Below are 25,713 nucleotides of genomic sequence, written 5' to 3'. Positions count from 1 at the left end.
ATCAAGTAAAACGGAAATACCCCATGTTAACATAGAGATCATTTTATTGTCAAAGGAGAAAATATTTTCAGTATGTTAGATAACGAAGCATAGCCAAACCACATGACACATATTTTTTGAGCTGTTACATATTTGTTAAAAGTTCTAAGTATCAAAGCACTGAACTAAATATAGCTAGATATAGCTTGATGCTATATCCAGTATTGTCTACAGTTTCTCCCTCTTAAAAGGCAGGAATTTAAAAAAAATTTCTCCATCCCCATGGAGAAAAATATTCTTTCTCTCCTTCTATAATAACGTGCTTCAGACCATCGCCAATGGGATCTTTTCACCTCTCCGGGGCCATTCAAACTATGTAAGTTATTTGGATCACATTTGATGACATTGTTTCCACTCTGAATGCAAGAGTTGAGTCCATTGCAAGTCATCTGTAAAACTGTACTGTATGTGTTTCCAAAAGCATTTGGCCCAGAACCCCTTTATTTGTGACTGCCATCTCAAGTGGCCAGCAGATTATCTCCGTACCAACCCTATTGAGACCAGTGGTGCCTGTTGGGGATGGAGAAAAAGAATATTATTTTTTAAAATTGTCCTTCCTGAAGAGGGAGAAACTGTCATTGGCCAAATAAGCAGGTCTGCATAAAACAGGTGACAAGACTGCATAGCATGGAATGACATTCTGAGGAACCCAGCGGGAGGAGTACTTTGTTGGGTGGAAGGTGAGTTCAGAAGGTGGTTGAGGAAAGTAGAGAGCAGAGTACATGCTGAAGAATAAACCTAAGCTCACACACAGTCACATCCACAAGCATGATGCTTGCCAAAGTATAATCCATAAACCACAGTTCCACAGAATATTGATATAGTATATAGGGGGTAAAAAGGAGTTTGTGGTGAATTGCATTAAAAAGTTAAACAGGTATTTATAATATAAGACTACAGCCTATACTAATGTATCGTGTGACTCTCCAAGAGGGTTGTAAAGTATTCACTCAAAAACCAATATTTATTGAGCTCCCAGTATGTGCTGGGCAGCTGGGAAAGGAGGGGAAATGAAATAGACATATGGATGATTTACTGTGGGGTAGGGAGGCATATAGGTGACAGTCAGCAGTAACATAATAAGTTGTGTATAGCAGAAAAATATATATATACTTTAGAAAATAGAAAAAGTAGATCAAAGTAAAAGGAATCGAGAGTGTTAGGGGTTGGGAAGGTGTCAAAGACAGCCTGCATGTATTAAGGAGAGGGGTCCGGGAGGCCGGATTGAGAAGGCAATATTAGAGCAGGCTTGACATCTGGGAGATGAACATTTCAGACAGAGGATAGCAGAACCTGGTGTGTTTAAAAAAGAGCAAAGAGATTAGTGATTGGAGCTGAAACAGCCAGGAGGAGAGAACTGGGAAGACTGCAGAGTTCTGAAGAGTGAGCTACCGGACAGGCTGTTGTGATGACTTAGGCTTCTGCTCAGAGCCAATTGGGAGCTGTCGCGTGGTTCTGAGCTAGGGGTGACATGATCTGTTCTATGTTTAGAAGGATCACACTAGCGACTGTTTTGAGAATAGCCTGAACTACTTTTCCACAGAGTGTCTTGAGGGATGAATAGTGTCTTAGGACATTTTTGTGGTGTCCTTGCCAGTGGAGGCTGGGTCTCACCCATCTTTGTGTACTATTCCACCCTTACATCTTCCAGAGGAAATGGTTAATAATTTGTAGTGAATACATGTATAAGTACCCCTAGATTTAGGTTCATTTGATCACATGACTTTTGCTTTATATGGTAAAACCCCACATCTCTAACCTCTAATTCCTAAATTATTAAAGTTAAAATGTTAATGTTGAGGTTAAAGAAATACATTTCACGGCTGGATTTTCTTAAAAAGCACAAAATCTTGCAGGTGAGTTAGTGAGATGCTATACTTTAATTCTACAACTATTTAATCAAACAGATTATTGAATGCCAACAAGATAAACTGCCTTCGGGTAGATGCTTTTCAGGATCTCCACAACTTGAACCTTCTCTCCCTATATGACAACAAGCTTCAGACCATCGCCAAGGGGACCTTTTCACCTCTTCGGGCCATTCAAACTATGTATGTATAAGTGATTTGGATCACATTTGATGACATTGTTCCACTCTGAATGTAAGAGTTGAGTCCCTTGCAAGTCATCTATAAAACTGTTCTGTATGTGTTTCCAAAGGCATTTGGCCCAGAACCCGTTTATTTGTGACTGCCATCTCAAGTGGCTAGCAGATTATCTCCATACCAACCCAATTGAGACCAGTGGTGCCCGTTGCACCAGCCCCCGCCGCCTGGCAAACAAAAGAATTGGACAGATCAAAAGCAAGAAATTCCGTTGTTCAGGTAATTTCTTCACGTGTTAATTTCCCCTGTGACCAACAGCAATGGTTACATGAGACCTAACAAAAGCAGCTGGCCTTCGGCTGATTAGTGAACACTGTAGAACCATATTTCTTTTTCTTCTGCCCATGAATAGCAAAATAAAGAGAACTGTAGACATAGTTCAAATAATACTTCTATGTGTAACATTTTAACACCACGGAGAGCAGAAGAAGTAGGCTATTGACCAAGTTAAAAAGAAGCCTAGATACCTCATAGTACCTTTCCAAAATTCACATTTAACGAGAGCCTTTTAGCTAACTGTGAATACCTTTGAAGTATGTTAAGTCTCATGTTCGTTGTCTTGACCAACCTCAAGTAATTAACTGTATTTTCGTTTCTTCAGAAAGTGAATTGAGACTTGGTTACATGATTTGTTTGGGCTCAGAAGTCCAGGGGCACCGGGAGGGACTACAGATCCCTTGCTTCTTACTCTGAATGCACTTCCTCAGTTTGCATTTTCTTATTTTGCATACAACTGTGAGGATGCATTTTTTCCAAAAGCTATTTTTTTTTAGATATTTTGGGAATATTGCATTTATTTGTAAAAAGCTAAATATGAATACATTGTATTGATATTAAATGGAAGGTTTCCATCATTCAAATTTACTATTTGCTTTGATATAATATTTTCCTTTTTTTTTTTTTGATAGAATACATTATATGTCTGTTTGGTAGTATGCTACCTAACTATTCCAGGGGTATTTCACATTCGGCAGTTAAGTTCATACTAAAAAGCTAATATAAGAACCAAGCTGGTTATTGTCCATAATTATAGATGCATTTACTACTCACTGTACATTATTATACATCAGTCATAGCTGTGAATATACATTTTTCACTTAATTGTAGTAACTTTAGTCCATTCTTAATCTAATATAACTCATATCTCTGCTTGCTGACATTCAGGTGCATCTTCTATTTTTTTTTCTCTTTTTTTATTTAGCTAAAGAACAGTATTTCATTCCAGGTAGGTTTTGCTCGGTAGTAGGACTAACTACAGACACCCTTTCCTCACCTTATAAAATATAGCTTCTAAAACTGATATGCATGCTTCTGAAAGTACAGTGGATACTCTATAGATAGATTGACTTATGCGTATATCACTTGTAGCTGTTTCCTGAAAACCTGACCTTTGCATGCAGCTTCTGATGTTAAACATATATATTATTAAACTCCACCTTTTCTTCTCTCTCTTTTACTTTGGCGCATTATCTAAAATTCCTCACAGTAGCTAAAATGTTTGAAGCTATGGCTTTCTACTTACATCATTATCTCTCCATACATTGTATATCTGATCTTCCAACCTGTTTTTAAAATATAGCTAATTGAGCTGGTTTTAAAGACAGAGATCTTTCCGATGTCAAAGAGCTAGTTCTACATGAAATCAGTTACACACACACAGAATTTCATTTTCCACCATGAGACTTACTTTTTTATAGATTCTTATGTTTAAAAACTGTTCTTATTGCTTTACTTTTGCTTCACTGTTTATAGAAAAACAGCAGCTTCCTGCTGATTTATATGCAGTTGTTTCTTATTTGTTTATGACTTTATATTCTTCTATGTCCGGAAATACAATATAAGTCCGTAAAAAGAACATTGATGTCTGATGTGAAAGCATCAGAAGTTCATGGTCTCAAAATGCCTTGAGTAATTTAGGCAGATGGATAGAGTGTGTCTAAGAAAAGTAATCGCAATGTTTTACCACTTCAACCTTAACACTATCAAGACTGATGATTCTAGAACTAGCTCTTTAAAATACGTTTCTTTACTTATTTTTCCTTGCCTGCCAATTGTGTAAAATGCCTCTTGACTTGTTTGTTTTAAACCATTATGTTAAGTATTGATTGGCCACATTCACCATCTCTTGGGTATATTCTTGACTATAAAATATTTTAAGAGCTACAGATTAAAAGATATTTCTACAGCGTTAGTGTACAGTGTTAGTCTACCTTTCCATATTTTCTAAAGAAGAACTCTGGGTTTAGTCTCTATTTTAAGGAGATATTTGTTGCTCGCCATTATTGAATTACAATTTGGATAATTTTATGGATTTATTAGATTTGGTTATATGACTTATTTTGAGCTTGAATGATCAGTAGCATTGTATATATTATACTGGCTGCATAACAAGTAACATGTTGAAAAGAACAGTTGATTGGCCTTCACTGACAATGTTTAATATTAATTACTTTACCCAATTAAGTGGAAAATAATCTGATAGCTATTATTTAACCAGAAAAAGCCATATTCTAAACACCAGATGACCTATTGAATAAAAACATTAATATGATTTGAATCCTAAAATTATGGCAGTAATGTAATTGGTACCAAATTATTTAAACTATTTCATTTAAATACACTTAATTAATAATTGATAAGTTTAATGTTTCCAATTCACTAAATAAAGAAAAAAAGTGAGGTTGTTTTCATATATTCTAATACAGTTTTTCCCTGTTACTGACAGCAGCCAAATTAGGATTTGGAAATTATCTTTTATATCAAATGTCATGTCTTAACTTTCAAGTTTTGATCATTTAATTTACGTTATTTAAACATAATAATTGTAGAAGCCAGGCCTCAAAAGGATCATTTGGGCCTCCTTCCCTTTTTTCCAAATATTTTAATTAAAATTTGAGTCCACCTAAAAAGCCACCGTAAAATAAGCATTATTACTGTTCCATTGAATGCAGACTATTTGAATTGCAAGATACCCAGTGTACCTGTCATTTAGACTTTGTGCACTCTTACTTCATTTTGGAGTGAAGCTTAAATCATAAGGCACCAGATCCTCAATAAATACTGTGGCATTAACTGCCAAATGTAATGAAACCGTTATATTTACCATCGCAAACTTCTTATGAGATTCTGATTCCATTTCCACTAAGAAACATTATTTATAAGTTGAAAAGGTCATTAAAAAGTGTACATCACAACATAAGGATTAATCCAAATGTTCTAATGATTGTCCTTGAGAATCTCCATTAGTTTTTCATTCACTTTTACATGTGGACCTCCCTACTACCATTTTATATGGCACTCTACATATTACAGTGATAAAAGAAAATCTGTCTTGCAGGGAGTTCATCTTTTAAAGGAATCGAGAACTTAATTTGCACTATGCATCTTTCATTACATTGGTTTTCTTGTGAGACCACCGTGCTTCAAAATATTATTTATAAAATTTTACAAAGCATGACAATTCCCATCACATCATGCTATTTTTTCAATAATTACCATAATAAAGAAGGAAGAGAGCTTAGTTTTATAAATATGTATATTAATCTTAATTGGGATTACTCTTTCTTTCCTTCTTGGTGATCTTTACTTTTGCAGGAATTCACCATTTTGGCTGTAAGTAAAAGTGTCTGATCTGAAACATAATACCCTCCCTTTTCAATCCTGATGTACCTTCTTCTAGTCTTGGTCTTTGGCACCTTTTTTTCAAGAAGAAACCACAGATCCTTTGAGCTTCTCTGTTGTCCTTGTAGCTCACCTTCAACTTCTTCCTGGATGTTGTTCCTGAAAGCTGTTGTTTCCATTCTGCAGTTCTGAGGAACGGTGGAGGCACCTTTTCCGTATAGCCCCTTCTTTGTGTTTCCAGGAAATCTTCGGTAGTAATACTCTTACTATGGTCATAAACATTCTGCGGGAAGAATGCATGTCATGTAAACAGTATTACATTTCCAGAACGCCTGTAGCTTTTCTCCTCCTTCCTTCCATTTTCCTCTTGGTCTTACCTTTGGCCTAGTGGTTGGTGTAGTGACAATGTAGCGAGATTTTCTGTTGTGCTTGATCTAACCATGTGGTTGCGAGGTATGAGTAAAACATGGTTCCGTCAAGCACCATGGAACGTCACGCAGCTTTCTACAGCATGGCAAGCTGCTGAGGCTTAAATCAGGATTTACCTGTCTCTTTCTACAAAATCAAAATGAAAAAAAGAGGGCTTTTTAGGCATCTCCGAGATTATGTGAGAGGGAGAGAGTAGTAAAAAGTCCATAGAAAATTTAAAAGCCTGAGTATATCTATTTGCCTTGAAAGCCCTAATTTACAATGATATATAGGATCATGTTTATTACTGGATATATTTTCAATTCTTGACTCAGAGAAAAAAAATAAACTTTTTAATAATTAATATCCATTGTGTGACTAGCTGTGAAATAGGCTAGAATGGCTCAGAATTGGATCAGCAGAAAGTACAGCTGTGAAAAGCTCAACTTTATTAATGTTTTCCTGTCATGTGAATCTGGTCACTCTTTTTTCCAGAAAATTCCAAGCCTTTCTTTTAACCTTTCTCCTGACATCCATTGACCAAAATACCCCAAGTTGTCTCCCTGCTACATAATCTATAGTTATCTTACTTTTTTCTTCCTACAAACTAATAAATATTCTAACCTTTAGACTCAGTATCTTTTTTTTTTGGTTTGAATTCTCAATAGGTACAGAAGATTATCGATCAAAATTAAGTGGAGACTGCTTTGCGGATTTGGCTTGCCCTGAAAAGTGTCGCTGTGAAGGAACCACAGTAGATTGCTCTAATCAAAAACTCAGCAAAATCCCAGAGCACATTCCCCAGTACACTGCAGAGTTGTAAGTTCATCCGCCAACAAAATTCTGGTTGGGAAGGAGGGAATGAAAGCATTAAAGCATAGGAATGTTTGTCTTGCCATTTTTATTATTAATAATTATGTTAATTTTAATATGCATTACATTGGCATAACTCTTCTTAGTACAAGAATATGTTAGAGGCTACCTTTGTTCATCTTTCTAGCCAACCATACGATTGAGTACAGAACTAATTTATCTCAAAATTCAGTAAGCACTTCATACTAATACCAATGGTGTTTATTTGATGCTTATTTATTGGGTATTATTTATTCCCAAACTATTTTCTATGTACTTAGTTTTTTAACGTATTTAATCCATGTAGCAACTAAATAAAGTAGTTTGAGAGCCTCCATTTTCAATTTCTGTAAACGATAGATTCAAGGAGTCCATCTTACCTAATTAACTACTTCATTGACTTACGGGTGGAAGGATTCAGTCATCAGGTATTAAAGTAGAAAGGATAACTTTTTCTGAACAATGGAAGAAAAGCTGAAAAGGCAGAATATGATGGCATTTACACTTAACAGCCTTAACACAGAACCTTGCACATACTAAGTACTAGAATGTTGGTTGGAGCACTCACAGATTCTGTGCGCATGCATGGTTTGCCTTTACTGACTTTATTTATAAAAAGATGACCTTTAACATTAGTGTTCTAACAAGTCAAGAAAAAAACTAACGAAACCTCATCATTCTCTCAACATCTTAGCCATGTTTATGGATAGCAACATCTGGTATTTGTCATTTACTGCTTTGCAAAGTTCGTTGTCTGTTTGTTTGTATATAATCCTTCTGTCTTTAACTAGATTATAGCTCCTTGATGACAGGGATTGTGTGTTATTGTTTATCTCCCACTGTGCCTGTACTCATGCCAGTACTTAATTAATTTTTAGCAATTTGAATAACTAAAAATAAAGTAATGCCTTTCAAAGATTTGACAGAAACCGACTATCTTGTAGTTATAGTGATTTTTTTTTTGTACTCCTGTTAGTTAATGAAGCTATTTCACAGCTCCAGGAATTTTAGAAATGCATGGAAACCATGCAACCAAGGCCCTGAACTTTATTTTTTACAATTATTTAGGGATTTATGCTTATTACCTATAATACTACAAACAAGTGATATCTTCCAGCACAATAGCACTTTTTTTTTTTTGAGAGAGGGTCTCAGTCTCTTGCCCAGGCAGGAGTGCAGTGTCACCATCACAGCTCCCTGTAGCCTTGGCCTCCTGGGTGCAAGGGATCCTCCCACCTCAGTCCCCCATCCCCATCCCCCCAAGAAGCTGGGACCTCAGGCATGCACCACCACACCCAGCTAATTTTTGTGTTTTTTGTAGAGATGGGATGTTGCCCTATTGCCCAGGCTTGTCTTGAACTCCTGAGCACAAGCAATCCTCCTGTCTCTGCCTCCCATAGTGCCAGGGTTATAGGCATGAGACACTTGCCCCTGGCCTAGCACTTTAAATAAGTTTGTTTGTCATGGAAGAATTATAGTGGAAACTAGCCTCCAATTTAGACTTCAGCAGATGTGTGTAATGTAAGAGATTTATAATTTTTTAAATTATACAATAAAATCAGTACTGAGAAGAAAATATTTGCAAATCATGTATCTAATAAGACATATTCACAATATATGAAGAACTCTTATAATTTAGATTAAAAGATACTTTACTCAGCTAATGAATGGTTAAATTATTCATATTGACCTTTCTCCAAAGAACATATACAAATGTCCAATAAACACATGAAAAACTGCTCAATATCATTAGTTATTAGAGAAATTCCAATCAAAACCACAATGAGATACCATTTTAGACCCACTGGAATGGCTAAAAAAAAAGGGGGGGGAGAGCAACATAGTGGAAGAAATTGAAACCTTTATACATCACTGGTCTATGGAAATCTGTTTTGCTATTTCTCAGAGTTCATCACAGATTTACCATGTGATCCAGCAATGCCACTCCTATGTATATGTCAAAAAAATGACAACATATATCCAGGCAGAAACATGCACACCATGTTCATAGCAGCATTATTTATAGTTGTCAAAGAATGGAAGCAACACAAATGCCTCCTAACTGATAAATGGATGAACAAATGTGTCATGCCTGTGTAATGAAATATCATTGAGTCTTAAAAAATAATGAAGCACTGCCATATGCTACAACAGGAACAAGACATTATATAAAGCAAAAGAAACCAGACAGAAAAGGCTACATCTTACGTGATTCCATGTATACAAAATGCCCAGAATAGGAAAATTAAAAAAACAAAAAGTAACCTGGTGGTTGCCAAGGACTGAAGGGGAATAGCCACCGGGAGTGACTGGTAATAAGTATGGGGTTTCTTTCTGGGGGTAATGAAATGTTCTGGAATTAGATAGCAAAGATGGTTGCACAATTTTGTGAATATACTAAAAACCACTGAATTGTACACTTTAAAAGGGTAAATGTTCTAGCATGTGAATCGCATTCTAATAAAGCTGTAATTTTTGTTCCAATTGTGAAGAAAACAATTAGGGAAAAAACAGTCTAAAAATCCTTTTTAGTGGGGACGATAGTGGAAAAAATTGGAGAAAATTTGTTCTAGAGATTGCTGAGAGCTGGTTTTGATCTTTGATTTTTTCTTTTGTTACTGTGTAAAAAAAAAACTTCCTAACATTTTATTTTGATTAAAATTTGAATAAAATGAGAAAAAGCATCAGTATGTTCCACAAATCTTCTGTGATATATGTATTTCCTTTTATTTTCCTGGTGTCATTCAATAATGTTAGAATTCATTTTGAGAAATCAAATTTAATGCTTTCCTAACTATTGGTAATAAAACTTCTCTATTCCTTCCTTTTTCTTCAGGCGTCTCAATAATAATGAATTTACCGTATTGGAAGCCACAGGAATCTTTAAGAAACTTCCTCAATTACGTAAAATGTAAGTCACTTGTTAGCTATTTTTTTTTTTTTAATTTCTGTAGCATTTTTGTTGTGTTCGTTTTCTTAAGTTTCTTAGAAAATTAAAAAATATTAAAAATCCTGGGAAATTTCCCTACGATGGCGACCTGTGACATGAATTCAGGGTAAACTCTGCGAGAACTTTTCTGTGTGTTCAACAGTGTCAATCACATTTTCTGTAGCAGAGCCTAAGCATCTGACTTTAACTCAGACAGCTGGTCTGTTATGTGGCCACAGCAGGAATCCAGCAATCTAAGCACATTAAAGTGGGTTCAGTAAGGTTTTGTAACTTCCTTTACTATTCCTCAAACCATGCTGTTATTTCTTTTTCATGTCAACTATTGGACTTTTTTGCTTCATTAAACAAACTTTCATTAGAAGATATTCAAAATTAATGATTGGTAAACTGGCTCAATAGCTCATCTGTGTTACTACATGTCCACAACTCATATTTTAAAATAAGTTCATAAGCTCAGCAGTTTCAGCTGCACTCAGTGGGTTACTCCATGCCCTTGGGGAGGTGTGAGGGAGAGACAGGACATAGGTCAATAGCATGGGACCAGTGGAGCACCCTCACACATGCAGAAACATCAGCAGGAGGAAAGAAGCATCGACTCACTTTAGCTGTGTGTCCACATATGTAACTGGCCCATAGTCACATAGACTGTAAGTTACAGAACAAACTACTTGTACAGTTGGCATCCATAGTAGGCTACCTCGCAAATGGTTTCTGATATCTTAATTGCCCTCCTTTTTCACTGTTATGAAATGCACTTTCTTTTTAGCTATAAGATGATTTTCCATGAAACAAATATTTATTAAGAAGCTACTGTGTACAATTCTCTCAGAGAAATTAAAATATGCATAAAAATGATCCTTGTTTGGGGGAACACTCCTGGTCTTGGAGTGATCGATCAGTGAGAAAGAGAAAGAAAAAGCCTTTAGAAAGTTAACCTCAACTAGATACTCTTGCCTTCTGGCAAGCATTGTAGTAGTTGGTATCATACATAATACTGGCAATTAATTTGGTTGTTTCAACACGTTATTACATGAGAAGTTCTTCTGGGAATAAACCCATATTCAAATACATTTCTGATGCTATATATAGAACACTAACAAATTTTAGCCCTTCTATCTCTACCCAGTTGTCTTCTTTTAGTCATTAATTCATTTGACAATTTTAATCAGGGATTTTTTTTGAAAAGTTTCTTGTTGGCATAAAGGTTTGTGTAACCCAGTACCTGACCTCAAGAATTTTATACTCCTGGGGACCTTTGGAGAGTCTGACATGAGTCACGCTGGCATTTTTTACCGTAGACATTCCCTCTTATTATTATTGTCCTTTGTCTTGATGGTGTAGGGAAGTGGAATCTTTTCAGAGCCCTGGCAATGCTGGGCAGTGAAAAGTTGGAAGACTTGGATCATTAGAAGAAAATGATCAACTATGTGTCAATTCCCTCTTTATTAGAAATTGTTTAAAATCTTTGTTCCAACAATTTTTATTTAGAAACTTTAGCAACAATAAGATCACAGATATTGAGGAGGGAGCATTTGAAGGAGCATCTGGTGTAAATGAAATACTTCTCACAAGTAATCGTTTGGAAAATGTGCAGCATAAGATGTTCAAGGGATTGGAAAGCCTCAAAACTTTGTAAGTATTTGTACTTGCATTGCAGTTCTTCTACCAAAGGATTGCAGCTCGTTGTTCATTATAATCCTGGGAGAGAGAAACACCTCCTACTTTTACCCACCCCACTCCCTCTATCTCTTTCACATTCTCTCTGTTAACGCTCACACACACACACTCAACACATATTGTGAATGCAAATGGTCCCTTACCCCAATATTCTGACTTTCGATGTGTGTTACACACACACATACAAACTCACGTATTGTGAATGCAAATGGTCCCTTACCCCAATATCCCTGCTTTGTTGTGTGTTACACACAAACACACACACACATACATATATTGTGAATGCAAATGGTCCCTTACCCCAATATCCCTGCCTTTGATGTGTGTCACATACACACACACACACACACATATTGTGAATACAAGTGGTCCCTTACCCCAATATCCCTGCCTTTGATGTGTGTTACACACACACACGTATCATGAATACAAATGGTCCCTTACCCCAATATTCCTGCCTTCAAGGTATTGATAGCAGATGATCAGGGGCATTCCTCATGGCTGCTGTCTCCTCTACAAAATAGATCATCCTTGCTCCAGTGCTTATATGGATCTGACTACCTTGTCCTGCCTCAAAATGGTGATTTTATTTCCTTGTCGTCGAACACCTCTCTATACTATACTTCCTCTTGGCCCAATTACTGTAAGCTTTAGAATCTTCTTGAATCTCTGCAGTAGAATAATTCTAACAGCTTATCTGGAGACTACTGTTTTGTTTTTGTTTTTTTGCCCCTGCAAGGTTAGTGTAAAAGAAAGACAGGCTGGTGATATATCTTTCACTATTTTTTCAAAGAAAACATGCTAAGAGTTATGTCTACTTCCTCAGGGGTAGGGAGTTTGGGGGAAAAATTATATATGTTTCCAAAGGATTGTTGTCCAAGAAATATGGGGATTAGATTGAGATATTTCAATCAAAAGTACTTACAACAATTTTGTATTACTTGAATTTTTCATGCTGCATACACACACACATATACACACATATATATTGTTTCTATATAGTATATAATTATGTTTGACAAAAGTGGTAGCCTGAAAACTGGAAGAGAGACAAACCAAACTCTGAAAGCTTTAGAAGGCAGAAAGGAAAATATTCGTAACCAGGAAGCAGTCCTTGTTGACTGTAGTGGGGAGTCTGTCTTGCCCAAACGCACGACCCTGCCCCGCGCAGCCTGTGAGAGCCATGTACGACCAGTGGGCTGATGGCTGAGTCCATTGTCTGCTCTTTATCAGATACAGAGCGAGAAGGGCATTCCCACAGCCAGTGAGATGTGTTTATAGAATCCCAGATTCAAATCCCACCCCCAAAGCCCTCCCTGCACCTAAGAGCAGAAGTGTGTTCCTTGAGTTTTGCTGGGATAGCCTGAAACCTGACCACCCAGCAGGACCAGTCTGGGACCTGCTGACCCATCCCAAGGGCTAACTTGGTGCCCTTTCAAAATGATAGGCAAACGTTCACTCAGCCTTGTGATGAAAGAGATACTGAGGGCCGGGCGCAGTGGCTCATGCCTATAATCCCAGCACTTTGGGAGGCTGAGGTGGGCAGATCACAAGGTCAGGAGTTCGAGACCAGCCTGGCCAATATGATGAGACCCGGTCTTTACTAAAAATAAGAAAATTAGCCAGGCGTGGTGGTACACGCCTGTAGTCCCAGCTACTCGGGAGGCTGAGACAGAAGAATCGCTTGAACCCAGGAGGTGGAGGTTGCAGTGAGCTGAGATTATGCCACTGCACTCCAGCGTGGGTGACGTAATGAGATTCTGTCTAAAAAAAAAGAGAGAGAGAGAGAGAGAGATACTGAGGAATGTGTAGGAAGAGGATAGAAAAGAGACCACAGGTGGCTGCATCTAACCTTTTCCAGAGTTGTCTCGGGTAAAATACAAATATTGCAACAAACAGAAGGCTCCCTTTTCAAACAGCAGTTAAAGGACTGTTTCTTGATACTGGAACCTTCTCCTGGCAGAGAAGTACCTTGGGGTGGGAGGAAGGCAGTAGGCTGTAACTATACCTGTACACATCTGTTCAGGCTGCCGTAATGAGCTTCCACAGACTGAGTAGCTTACACAACAGAAATTGATTTTCTCATCATTCTGGAGGCTAGAAGTTCAAGACGGAGGTGCTGACAGGGTGAGTTTCTGATGAGGCCTCACTTCTGGGCTTGTAGAAGGTCACCTTCTCACTGTTTCTTCAAATGAGTTTTCTTCTGTCTGCTCATAGGAAGAGATAGTGAGCTGCCTGGTATCATCGTTTTCTTCTTGTAAGGATGGCAGTCCATCAGTATGGGACCCCACTCTTATAATCTCACTCAGCCTTAATGACCTCCCTAAAGTCCCTCTTTCCAAATATAGTCATACGTATGTTCTGATAAATGTGTCATAAGGCAATGTTGCCATTGTGTGAACATCCTAGAGTGGACTTACACAAACCTAGATAGTATGGCCTACCACACACCTAGGCTATATGGCACAGCCTATTGCTCCTGGGCTGCAAACCTGCGCAGCATGTTACTCTACTGAATACTGCAGGCAACTGTTACTAACACAATGGAAAGTATTTGTGTATCTAAACATACCTAAACAGAAAAGTACAGTAAAAAATATGGTGCAAAATATTTAAAATACTACACCTGTATAGGGCACTTAATAAGAATGGTGCTTGTAGAACTGGAAGTTTCTCTGGGTGAGTGAGTGAGTGAATGGTGAGTGAGCGTGAGGGCGTACGACATTATTGTGCACTAACATAGGCTTTATAAACACTGTACACGACCTGGAGCGGTGGCTCACACCTGTAATCTCAGCACTTTGGGAGGCCAAGGCGGGTGGATTACCTGAGGTCAGGAGTTCAGAACCAGCCTGACCAACATGGTGAAACCCCATCTCTACTAAAAAATACAAAAATTAGCCGGGCATGGTGGCGGGCACCTGTAATCCCAGCTACTTGGGAGGCTGAGATAGAAGAATTGCTTGAACCCAGGAGGCGGAGGTTGCAGTGAGCAGAGATCGCACGACTGCACTCCAGCCTGGGTGACAAGAGAAACTCCGTCACAAAAAAAACAACAACACTGTACAGCTATACACTTAGGCTTTGCTAAATTTATTTTTTTAATGTATTTCTTCAGTAATAAATTAAAGTTAACTTACTGTAACTTTTTTACTTTATGAACTTTTTAATATTTTAACTTTTTTTACTCTTTTGTAATAACACTTAGCTTAAACCCAAACATTGTTCAGCTGTGCAAATTTTTTAATTCTTACATAAGAATTTTTTATTCTCTATTCTTTTCCTTGTTCTTTTCTATTTTTTAAATTGTTTCATTTACTTACTTTTGCATTTTTAAACTATTTTGTTAAAAACTAAGAAACACATACATTAGCCTAGGCCTGCCCAGGGTTAGGATAATCAATACATCAATATTACTGTCTTCTCCCTCCACACCTTGTCGCCCTGGAAGGTCTTCAGGGGCAATTACATGCAAGGATAACATGTCATCTCCTAGGATAACAATGCCTTCTCCAGGAGGACCTGCCTAAGGCTGTTTTATAGTTAACTTTTTGTTAATAAGTAGAAGTACACTCTAAAATCACAATTAATAGTATAGTATATACATAAACCAATAATATATTTGCTTATTGTCATTATGGAGTATTATGTGCTGTACGTAAGTGTTGTGCTATAATTTTATACAACTGGCAGCACAGTAGGTTTATTTACACCAGTATCACCACGAACATATGAGTAATGTGTTGGGCTATGACATTTATGATGGTCATGACATCTCGAGGCAACAGGAAATTTTCAGCTCCCTTGCAATCTTATTGGACAACTTTTGTATAGCTCTGCTTGACCAAAATATTGTAATGTGGTGCGTGACTGTACAGTCACATTTGGGGCTTAGGGCTTCAAAATACAAATCTGAGGGGGATACAGTTCTATCTGTAACACCATCTCAAGGAACTTTTCAAAGTATTTCTTATTGTTTTGTTGTCCATTGACAGGACTCTCCCTGTGAAAAGTTATCTAAATTCCACTTTCTCCCTTCATTATATTTCTATGGATATTTTTGAAGTGCTTACGTTTTAGCACCTGAGACAGATATTAACTGACTCTCTCCTGAATCTGGTTATGTTCCAACAAGCATCGTAGAGCAGTTTAGAACCAAACTCAGGGTAGTCAAAATCCTAGAATAGTTTTATCTGAACATACCTATTCTTGGTATCTTTTGTCTTGGAGCTATGAAGATTTTGAGAGCACATTTCCATTCCCCTAGGCTTCTTAACCCTAATAGGCCACTTATTAGTTCATATACATATTTCAGCCAGTCATTGAATTCCTTGACATTACAGGTGAAATGTGTGCATATGTGTGCTTATGGATTTTTCTAGCAACAGAGATCAAACTTTTCCCTTTTTTAAATTTAATTTAATTGTATTTTATGTTTTTGAGATGGAGGCTCACTCTGTCACCCAAGCTTGAGTGCTTGTCTTGGCTCAACGCAAGCTCTGCCTCCTGGGTTCACACCATTCTCCTGCCTCAGCCTCCCGAGTAGCTGGGACTACAGGCACCCGCCACCACACCAGGCTAATTTTTTGGATTTCACTGTGTTAGCCAGGATGGCTTCAATCTCCCGATCTTGTGATCCGCCCACCTCGGTCTCCCAAAGTGCTGGGATTACAGGCAGGAACCACCGCACCTGGCCCTCAAACTTTTCTTCAGCTTCCTCCGGGACATGTGACTCCAGCAAGATTAAGACCCAGTGCTCTTCATCATTTATGACAAAGGAAAGCGCTGATAGGAATGCTTTTCTGTTGTGCATTTGTTTTCTAAAGTAAAACGATCCCTTCATAAGGAGAGCATCATCTTTTCTTCTTATCTGTGACTTGGCAGAATGCAAACGTTTATATTTCTTATTTATTATGGAACAATCTAGAATTTTAAAGTGACACTTTGTTTCTTTATTTTTACCTCTCTTTTTTACATTCTTCAATTTTTTTAGTAGCCAACTTATGTTTAGAAAAGTTGAGGAATAATTTAATTTTTCAGGAATTCTGAATATGATTTATGGCAACTATTCATATACTCATAATTATTTTCCCATGGGACTTTGAGCTTTTTGTTCAGTTTTTAAGCCAGACAAATAAATAATTAGCAAATAATTGATAATTGAACCAAAACTTTAGCAGTAACAAGGAAATGACAATAATGTTAACCCTATTAATGACAGTGACTTAAAAAAAAAGTATTTTTTCATGGTAAACCTTTTTAAACTTTATTGTGGATATGGGATCTGTTACCGTTGCCTCTTTTTAAGTTCTCAACTTAAATCAATGAGCTAATTTTCATAAATAAAATTATTCGTGTAGTCTTTGTAGATATTCTATCCGTTTTGGCTCCCCCAGCCCATGTTTGGCATTGACTCAGTGTGTAAGTCCCTGAGATGCCCTCAGTTCTTCATCTGCAATGGCTATTGACTCTTTTCCACCTCCCTTCTGTTCAACCTCAAATGTAATACTACCCTGAATACACAAATCACAGGGCTCCAAGGACTCAGAGAGCTGTAGGTGAATTAGGACATTATGCAGTCATGCAAACATAATTGTAGCATCAAAGGAAAACATTCTGCCCTCATCGTGGGATGGTAAATCCATGCCTAGACTCACCGTGCCTTTTGTAACTGAGATTAATCATTGACAACTCAAAGCACTTTATTCTTGCAAGATATTCCCAGTATATATTCATAGCAATATCTAATAGCAAGAGAACATTTTTTAAAAGTAGTAATGAATGCTACATATTTGCAAGGATCATTTTGATCCTCAGATAGGCAAAATTGATTGCCTGACGCTTTGTCTCCATAACAATGTCCTTTTTTTCCCCTCAGGATGTTGAGAAGCAATCGAATAACCTGTGTGGGGAATGACAGTTTCATAGGACTCAGTTCTGTGCGTTTGCTTTCTTTGTATGATAATCAAATTACTACAGTTGCACCAGGAGCATTTGATACTCTCCATTCTTTATCTACTCTGTAAGTATGAAAAATAGCCTTTATGTATTACTTGAGCCATTTATTATATTTGTTAATGTATTTAATGTATTATTAAGCATTTCATTAAAATGTGATCAAGGGTTTAGGACTTAAAAAAGTGCAAACTTGTTCATGTCAAATTTATTTAAATTTTTTAAAAAATATTACCTACTGTCTTACATTAAATTTTAACAAAAAAATATAGTATTGTTCAGTGAATCATTTTTCCTAGTGATGTTATCAATGATGTAGCTTAATTCTAAATTTTAGAATTATTATAACTTGATAGTGCTGCATATAAAAGAAATGTTACAGATTTTTGCCAGTGTTCTCACACTGGAGTATTTTCAGTATAAGTATTATAAAAGGAGAATGGATAGGGTTATTACCAACAAACTTGCTCGAAAGGATCAGCCAGGCACGGTGGCTCATGTCTGTAATTCCAGCAGATTAGTTGAGGCAGGCTGAGGCAAGCAGATTACTTGAGGTCAGGAGTTCGAGACCAGCCTGGCCAACATGGCGAATCCCTGTCTTTACTAAAAATACAAAAAAATTAGCCGGGCATGGTGACACGTGCCTGTAGTCCCAGCTACTCAGGAGGGTGAGGCAGGAGAATTGCTTGAACCGGGGAGGCGGAGATGGCATTGATCCAGGATCACGCCACTGCACTCCAGCCTGTGTGACAGAGCGAGACTCCATCTCAAGGAAAAAAAAAAAAAACAAAGAATCATTCGAAATGACAGGAGATATATTAGGATGACCAGATCAAAAATAAAAGCTGTTTACTAGAGGGCATCTACTATGATATTAGCAAAATATTGAAGAAATAGGTTGAGCTGATCCAAGAGATTATTTTATGTAGGCAGCTTAAAAATAAAGAGTGTTTGTAGGCCTATAGACAGAATTCAAGAAATTAAAAATAAATAAATAAATAAAATGTAAAAGTAAAAAAGCCACACACCTCCAAACCATGTATTTCAGGTCTCTTATATGTCAGTATCTAAAAAGCAGCATTTGAAATTATTAATTATCTAACTGATAAGATTTCCCAGTAATGGTGGCATGCAAATATACTAATCTAACTTAAAAGGAGGGGAATAAAGATAGAGAAAAAAAGTTCATAGCTCAAGTCAGTGAAGAAATAATTTGAGAGAAGCATCCATCCGTCAGTAAAGTACTTAATCCTCTTTTTGCATAAAATGTGACATTTTACATCAAGTGACTAATTTGCACATATTAAAGATGGCATGTTTATAAATAATGAGATTGTCAATAGGTTTATGCTGAAGTGGTGAGATGCCAAAAGTATTGAGATTTGTAGACGTAAATTCATTTTTATAACTGGCATTTAATCAACTCAGCTGTCAGTTTAGATGGGAAACCTATTCTCTAGAGCAAATAAGAGATGGAAATCTTGAGATGACAAATTAATGAATTAGCTGTTGTCAGGTTAAACTCAATAATATAAGGTAATCAGCCTTCATCTTTATATTAAATTACTGCATTATCAGTGTGAAGTTTGACAGCAAGTCAGATTTCTGACAAGTTTAAATTATTTCTAAATGAAATATCTATCAGGATCCACTGTGTAAGCCCCAAATCCACTGGGTAAGCCTTACCTTATTTTTTGCATGAAATCATGTGAAGAATTACCTTATGTAAAAGTGTTGTTACTGTTTAAGTTCCAAGCATAAATATTTTAGCAAAAAAAAAAAAAAATTGCATCTCATATACTGCATGTGATTCTGAGTATGAATGGGGGGTCTGCGAATACAAAGAAGAAGGAATCGTTACCGGTGGAAATAGTGTGGAGAAGGGTAACTGGGGTTTTGAGAATGAAGAAGATGAAACCCCAAACTAAACCATGCATTGTTTGCCTGTGGCTCTTAGAAACCTCTTGGCTAATCCTTTTAACTGTAACTGCTACCTGGCTTGGTTGGGAGAGTGGCTCAGGAAGAAGAGAATTGTCACGGGAAATCCTCGATGTCAAAAACCGTACTTCCTAAAAGAAATACCCATCCAGGATGTGGCCATTCAGGACTTCACTTGTGATGACGGTAAGAAATCCTTGTGAACTCTTTGGTTGTCAGGCATTCGCATGCCCGTTCAGATACAGCTTTGCACAAATCTACAACATAGTTCAGTTCAGCAAATAATGATCATGTATCTTTTGCTTTGTTGTTTGGGTTTTGTTTTAGTACCGGGACACTTACTTTCTCAGACTTGCCTTCCACATTTGAGTCTACTTGATGTGCATTTCTGAATGTTTTAGATTTTCTGGTTTCCAACTTGTGGTTGGTCTTATTTATATAGCTTCATTTTAACTTTTCTTTATTACCCTAGGCATGTTTTTTAGTACCTACCATTTTCAAAGGAGAAAAGAAATTATCTTATAAAACAGAAGTTTAATAAACCTGACAAAAATACTAGTTGTCACTTTTCAATGCTCTTTCTATATCATCATGTCTGATTCTCATATAGCGCTATCAGGTACATAGAGCAGGTTCTATTATTGTCGCCAATGAACAGAGAGCTAATTTGAGCTTTATAAATGAGGGACCTAAACTTTTAAGTTAATATATTCTCTTTTATGTCTCTTCATATCTGTTTCCTTGTAGTTTCTCTATAATTCACTTTACATTTACATATTCTAATTAAAAATATAATTTGTACAAATAACTATTTCAATTGTATTGGTAATTGTAATTACAGTTTACAAAATGTAAACCCTTTTCCAGAATTCTTCCCCAGGTGGTCTGAAAACAGTGCTATATAGAGCTTATGGTATCAATTTTTAAATACTGAATGTCCCATATATAAATGATTATACAGCTTAAGACTCTCGTGTTTGTTAATTTAAAGGCATGAAATCCCTTCTAGCACCTTCAAGACCACAAATCTGGGTTTTCCTGTATTTCCTCTGCAATTTAGGAAATGATGACAATAGTTGCTCCCCACTTTCTCGCTGTCCTACTGAATGTACCTGCTTGGATACAGTTGTCCGATGTAGCAACAAGGGTTTGAAGGTCTTGCCGAAAGGTATTCCAAGAGATGTCACAGAGTTGTAAGTAGAGCTTGTCTTTCTTTTCTTTTCTTTTTCCTTGATGATAAATGTTTCACACACCCAGAGGAATGTAGACCAAACAAAAATCTTTACAATCTTCTTTGCAAATCGTATTCTAAGGCCAGTTAATTATTATCCTGTAAAACAGTAAACAATGCAAAAGCTATTTTAGAGGCCCTTGGGAATTGTGTGTGTGTGTGTGTGTGTGTGTGTGTGTGTTTATGCTGTAAGATTTCTCAGTGCCTTTACTATGCTAAGGTGTTCTATGACTCTTCAAGAAACAATGGTAACATATAAGGTATCTTTCACATTTATTTGTTCCTATACCCCTTTTCTCATGGAGCATCTTATAAGACTAATGGCCAATGGAATGCACTTTGGGAAATGCTTTATATTTAATTTATTTACAGTCTAGGATATTCTGTATGGGAAACTTTTTTTTGTACCTCTGTGACCCCTAGGAGGAAGTTTTACCACGTGGGATAAATAATTATCTGGTATATGGAAGAAACTAGCATAATCTCTTCCCTTAAGAAGAGATGCTGCTTTTGGTGGCTTGAATCAAAGTCCTTTAGATCCTAAAGGGTATGGGACCAATTAGCCTTGACATTTTCATTACTGATATTTAACCACAAATTACATGGCCAATATATACACATCTCGACCTTCTGCACTGCCCACACTCCCTTGGCTGCCTCATGCTACACTTGCAGAATGGAATTCATTAGAGAATATGCTGCCAGAATAATGATGCTTCCATGCCCCATTCATTCCATTCCTTTGTCTCTAAACCAATGTCATACTCTGGATATGCTTGATCTGAATACAATTGAGTCACTTTGCCTCTGTTTATTTTTTATGTATATGGAACCATGGTTCAATAATGATTTAAACCCACATGTAAGTTATGCGGATGTGTATCAGCTGTTTGTGCAGGTGCACACACATATTCCAAATGAGCAGGTTTGACAAACTTTTGACAGTGTGCATGTCATTTCAATTTTTAAGGATCTTATTTTCAAATCACGTGCAATTCTTTAAATCTTAAGTTTGATCCTGAATGGAACACTTAGAGGAAAAAGGCGCAATCTTAGCGCATGTGCACAGAACGTGCCTCTTAGATTTGAACGGCTGTTAAGTGTTCAGGTCCTCTCTCACTACCAATCACATTGGTTAATCAACTGGAAGGACTGTTTTTTTATGTATATGTGTGTAATTGAATATTTAATTCTTAATGATTTTTTATTTCAGAAGATCACATAGGGATCTTCCGAAGCCCTACTCTGTGGGAAGGCTAGATGCTTATAGAATCTTCTGTGTCCACACGGCAGGGAACACACCGGGGTCTGTCGTGGGGTAGAGGAATGGGGGAGGGATAGCGTTAGGAGAAATACCTAATGTAAATGACAAGTTAATGGGTGCAGCACACTAACATGCACATGGATACATATGCAACAAACCTGTACATTGTGCACATTACTCTAGAACTTAAAATATAATAAAATAAATAAAAATAAAAATAAAAAATAAAGCAGGGATAATTAAAAATTAAAAAAAAATTTAAAAAAGAGTACTCTGTGTCCAAAGCATTAATTTTAGGAGTACACCAATGAAGAACTTACATTCAGACCAGCTTTGATGCTAAATCCTTCCTTCTACTGTTTTAACTGTACTATGTATTGGTGCCTTTACTCTATTCCCATTAAAAAACTTTAAACATTTCTTACTAAGCTACATTCAACATCCTGCTTGGTTTATGCCCTGTGCTATCTACGTGCTACTTCAACTATTCAAAAAGTTGAATTTTCAATCTATTTTACTACAAATTATTAGAAGGTAGTCTTTTTTTCTAAAGAAAGTTTGTTATAGAGAAAAATATTAATTCATCTGTTGTGAATTCAAGTTTTACCCCCTAGAGAGCTTACTCTTGTAACCTTACTGAGTCAGCAGAATCCTTCTCAGCAGTAACATATATGCATGTATTAGAAGAATTTCATATGTGTATCACATTAAATAATTAAAGACTTTGGCAAAAATTAGTATTATTGGTGGACTAGTTTGAGCAAATGGTATCCATTATTTTTAATCAGTTCCATATAACTTCCCCCCTTAGATTATTTTACATGTAAGCATTCATAGTGCACATTCTGAATCTTTTTGACCTTCCTCTGCTTTCTGGAATAAAGAGAGAGTGCTGAACTATATAGGGTGATGCTTCCCTCTAGTGGTATCAAGAAAAACTTAGGTAGAGGAAAGAAAAAAATGGAGAGGGATCTAAGAAGAAATACCGCGTCAGAAAATTTAGGTAGACATCATGAGTCATAACATAGACCCAATTATTTATCAAACATTGAATATATTTTCTGATAACTGGTGTCTTTTATATCATTGTTTTTATTTTGAAATATTAGGAATAAGTTATTATCTTAGGCAACTTCTCAGCTACTTCTATGTCCAGAAAAAATACTAATGTCAACCTGGAATCTTGAAATGGACCACAACATTGGGGTAGGAAGGGCCACATGTTCAATGTCCCAGAAGTGTTTGTGTGCGCATCTATAGTCAAATGGCCCCAGTTTCTGAAAGACATTTGTACCCTTCACCATCTATGTTCTAGGAAAAACAGCCTTGGAAGGAGATGAAATTTATTTTCCTTATTGTGACATCATAGATATAACTTCAAGCATTCAGTTATCTTTGTGTCCTGCCAGTTAGCCCAAAGCCTATTTTCTGATTATTCTTCTGATTCTAATAAGAAGGGAAAGTTTACTTACATATGGTTATTGATTATTACTGTTACATATATATATTTATACATTTGATCAATTTATATTCCATAAAATCTCCTAATGTTATCATCGTAGCGGATATGTTTGGTTAAAACTATTTTTAAACTTAAACCTAATATGTTCAAATCCCCAAATATGCCTTTAATGTGTCCATTGTTATTCACTAAGTGTATTGACACATATTAAGGCAGCGATGAGTGGTCTTGGCCACAGCAGCAAGGTTTTGTTAGTAGTTAATGAATTTCGTGGTATTGTGTCCACATAAACACAAGCAAACTGAAGGCTGACTAAAAATTTGGTTAATTGAATGAACCTCCTTGCTTGCACACAGATGGCTAAATGCCTTGTTAGATAAACCACAAAGAACTGGACTCATGGACAACTCTGCTTTTTTTTTTTTTTTTTCCTTTACTTCTCTTAAATAATAATCCATGCTTGGGACACAACATCTTAAAACAAAAATTGCCAAGGGGTTCCTTGCCTCAGTTAAGAGTGAAGTACTGTTTACTTATTTTATGCAAGGCCACTATTAACTTTGCAAGAAGATAATATTTTTCCCTTGTTTTTAGGTATCTGGATGGAAACCAATTTACACTGGTTCCCAAGGAACTCTCCAACTACAAACATTTAACACTTATGTGAGTAACATATTGCACTTTTCTTTGACTTACTCTATTTCCAGAAAATGGGGATGGCAAGGGACGGAAGATTTAATGAACCTTTCAGATAATATAAATCATTCACAGTTAGATGCTTCCCTCCTTGCTCATTGTGGTCTGGACCACTGGCTACATCTTCATTGACTATCAATCAGGCGATGGAATGTCATAGCAAGATGTCCTCCTGTATTCAAAAAAACACAAATACAACAAAGTCTAAGTAGTCAGAGAATTATGAAAATGTGTAAACCTGCATACTTTTATTGATAGTGAATATGGGTTATTTTATGACAAACTAACGAAGGAAAGATAGAAAACGATGCCTTTATTCTTGACTTCAAGCAAAGATGGTAAGTGGTAATGACTTTCCCCAAAACATAAATTTAGTTTATTACGTTTGTTTCTTATACAAAGCATTATTAAATAAGTTATGGGCTTCTAGTATAAAAATTTATTTTATAAAATCCATATATATTCATGTAGTGTTTAAGTAAACTTGACAAAGATACTAACATTTTGAGTATAAATTTCAAAATTTTGATTTTTTAGCTTAAAATAGCATCTCTTTTTCATTAACGTAAACAACTTTTGACCACCCTTAAGTTGTGAATACAAAAAGATATTTAAATGTACAAACATTTGATCTGGTTATATGCGCAATGCTTAAAAATTCATATAATCTTTTACATATAATACCATACTTTTAGAGTAGCCTTATTGGTAATTGAGAAAACTTTTCAGAACACAAAAAATCAGGAGAAAGATAGTAGATATTAATTTCGAAAGTACCGTATCATTTGTTTAAGTCTATGTGATTTTAGAGTAAATATTACTAGCTTAAGAAGTAGATTACTAATATTCCTAGAATTAGGAGGTTTATTTCTAAGTGAATTCTAAAAACCTAAGTAGCAAAAAATGTTACATGCCCCAATGTAAACTAGGTACATTGAAGCTAGTTAAAATTGCTGCTGATCACATTCCTTGAAAGTATGGGTAAGTCAAACACTCTATAGAAAATAAATAGGACTATTTAAATGACAAATGATTAAATAATGGGAAAAGATATCCTCTAAGATGTCTTGTTCTGCTTCTAGTTATTTATTTGATATCAGCAAGAGCTGATTACATACATTTTGTTCTGTTAAATAAACCATTAAATTGCTGCAATTTCCAAAGGGTCACTTTAGCAGAATTGGCTCATTTGTGGGACAGCATGTGATTACTTTCAAGCCAGTTTGAAATGACAAATGAGGATTTGTGGATCCAAAAATGGTTTTACTAGTGACTCATTATACAACTCTAGGCAAGTTACTTCTGCTAATACAGATACTTTTATTTTTAAAATTTAGGATTAGTTCTTCAGCAGCTAAAAATATGAGTATAAAGCCCCTCTCAGATTCTTAACATTTTCACAATTTCATGGGTCCATTTTACTGACATTTTCATATTTTAATAAAGGAATAGATTATCCTCAGCTTTTCTGAATCTTCCATTTATTCATATATTTTACGTTTTGCTTCAGAAAAA

At 36.2% G+C, this 25,713-nt stretch overlaps 1 protein-coding gene across 2 annotated transcripts in view; it reads left to right on the top strand.

Moving 5' to 3' along the window:
- SLIT2 (slit guidance ligand 2) overlaps positions 1-25,713 on the top strand; it is a 375,009-nt gene that overhangs the window by 275,475 nt on the left and 73,821 nt on the right. The window contains exons 13-22 of one of the 2 annotated variants that reach the window (XM_030922571.1): positions 1,947-2,090; positions 2,200-2,363; positions 3,346-3,369; positions 6,842-6,992; positions 9,862-9,936; positions 11,464-11,607; positions 17,531-17,674; positions 19,565-19,731; positions 20,606-20,738; positions 24,097-24,165. In XM_030922571.1, coding sequence (XP_030778431.1) covers positions 1,947-2,090; positions 2,200-2,363; positions 3,346-3,369; positions 6,842-6,992; positions 9,862-9,936; positions 11,464-11,607; positions 17,531-17,674; positions 19,565-19,731; positions 20,606-20,738; positions 24,097-24,165 — 1,215 coding nt within the window. The remainder of the gene's footprint in view (positions 1-1,946; positions 2,091-2,199; positions 2,364-3,345; positions 3,370-6,841; positions 6,993-9,861; positions 9,937-11,463; positions 11,608-17,530; positions 17,675-19,564; positions 19,732-20,605; positions 20,739-24,096; positions 24,166-25,713) is intronic. The other variant, XM_030922577.1, reaches the window with a different exon arrangement.

Source organism: Rhinopithecus roxellana, chromosome 2, assembly GCF_007565055.1.
Source record: "Rhinopithecus roxellana isolate Shanxi Qingling chromosome 2, ASM756505v1, whole genome shotgun sequence".
Classification (NCBI taxonomy): domain Eukaryota; kingdom Metazoa; phylum Chordata; class Mammalia; order Primates; family Cercopithecidae; genus Rhinopithecus; species Rhinopithecus roxellana.
The sequence above is the reverse complement of the archived record's forward strand: the minus strand, read 5'-3'. Positions and strand labels throughout refer to the sequence as shown.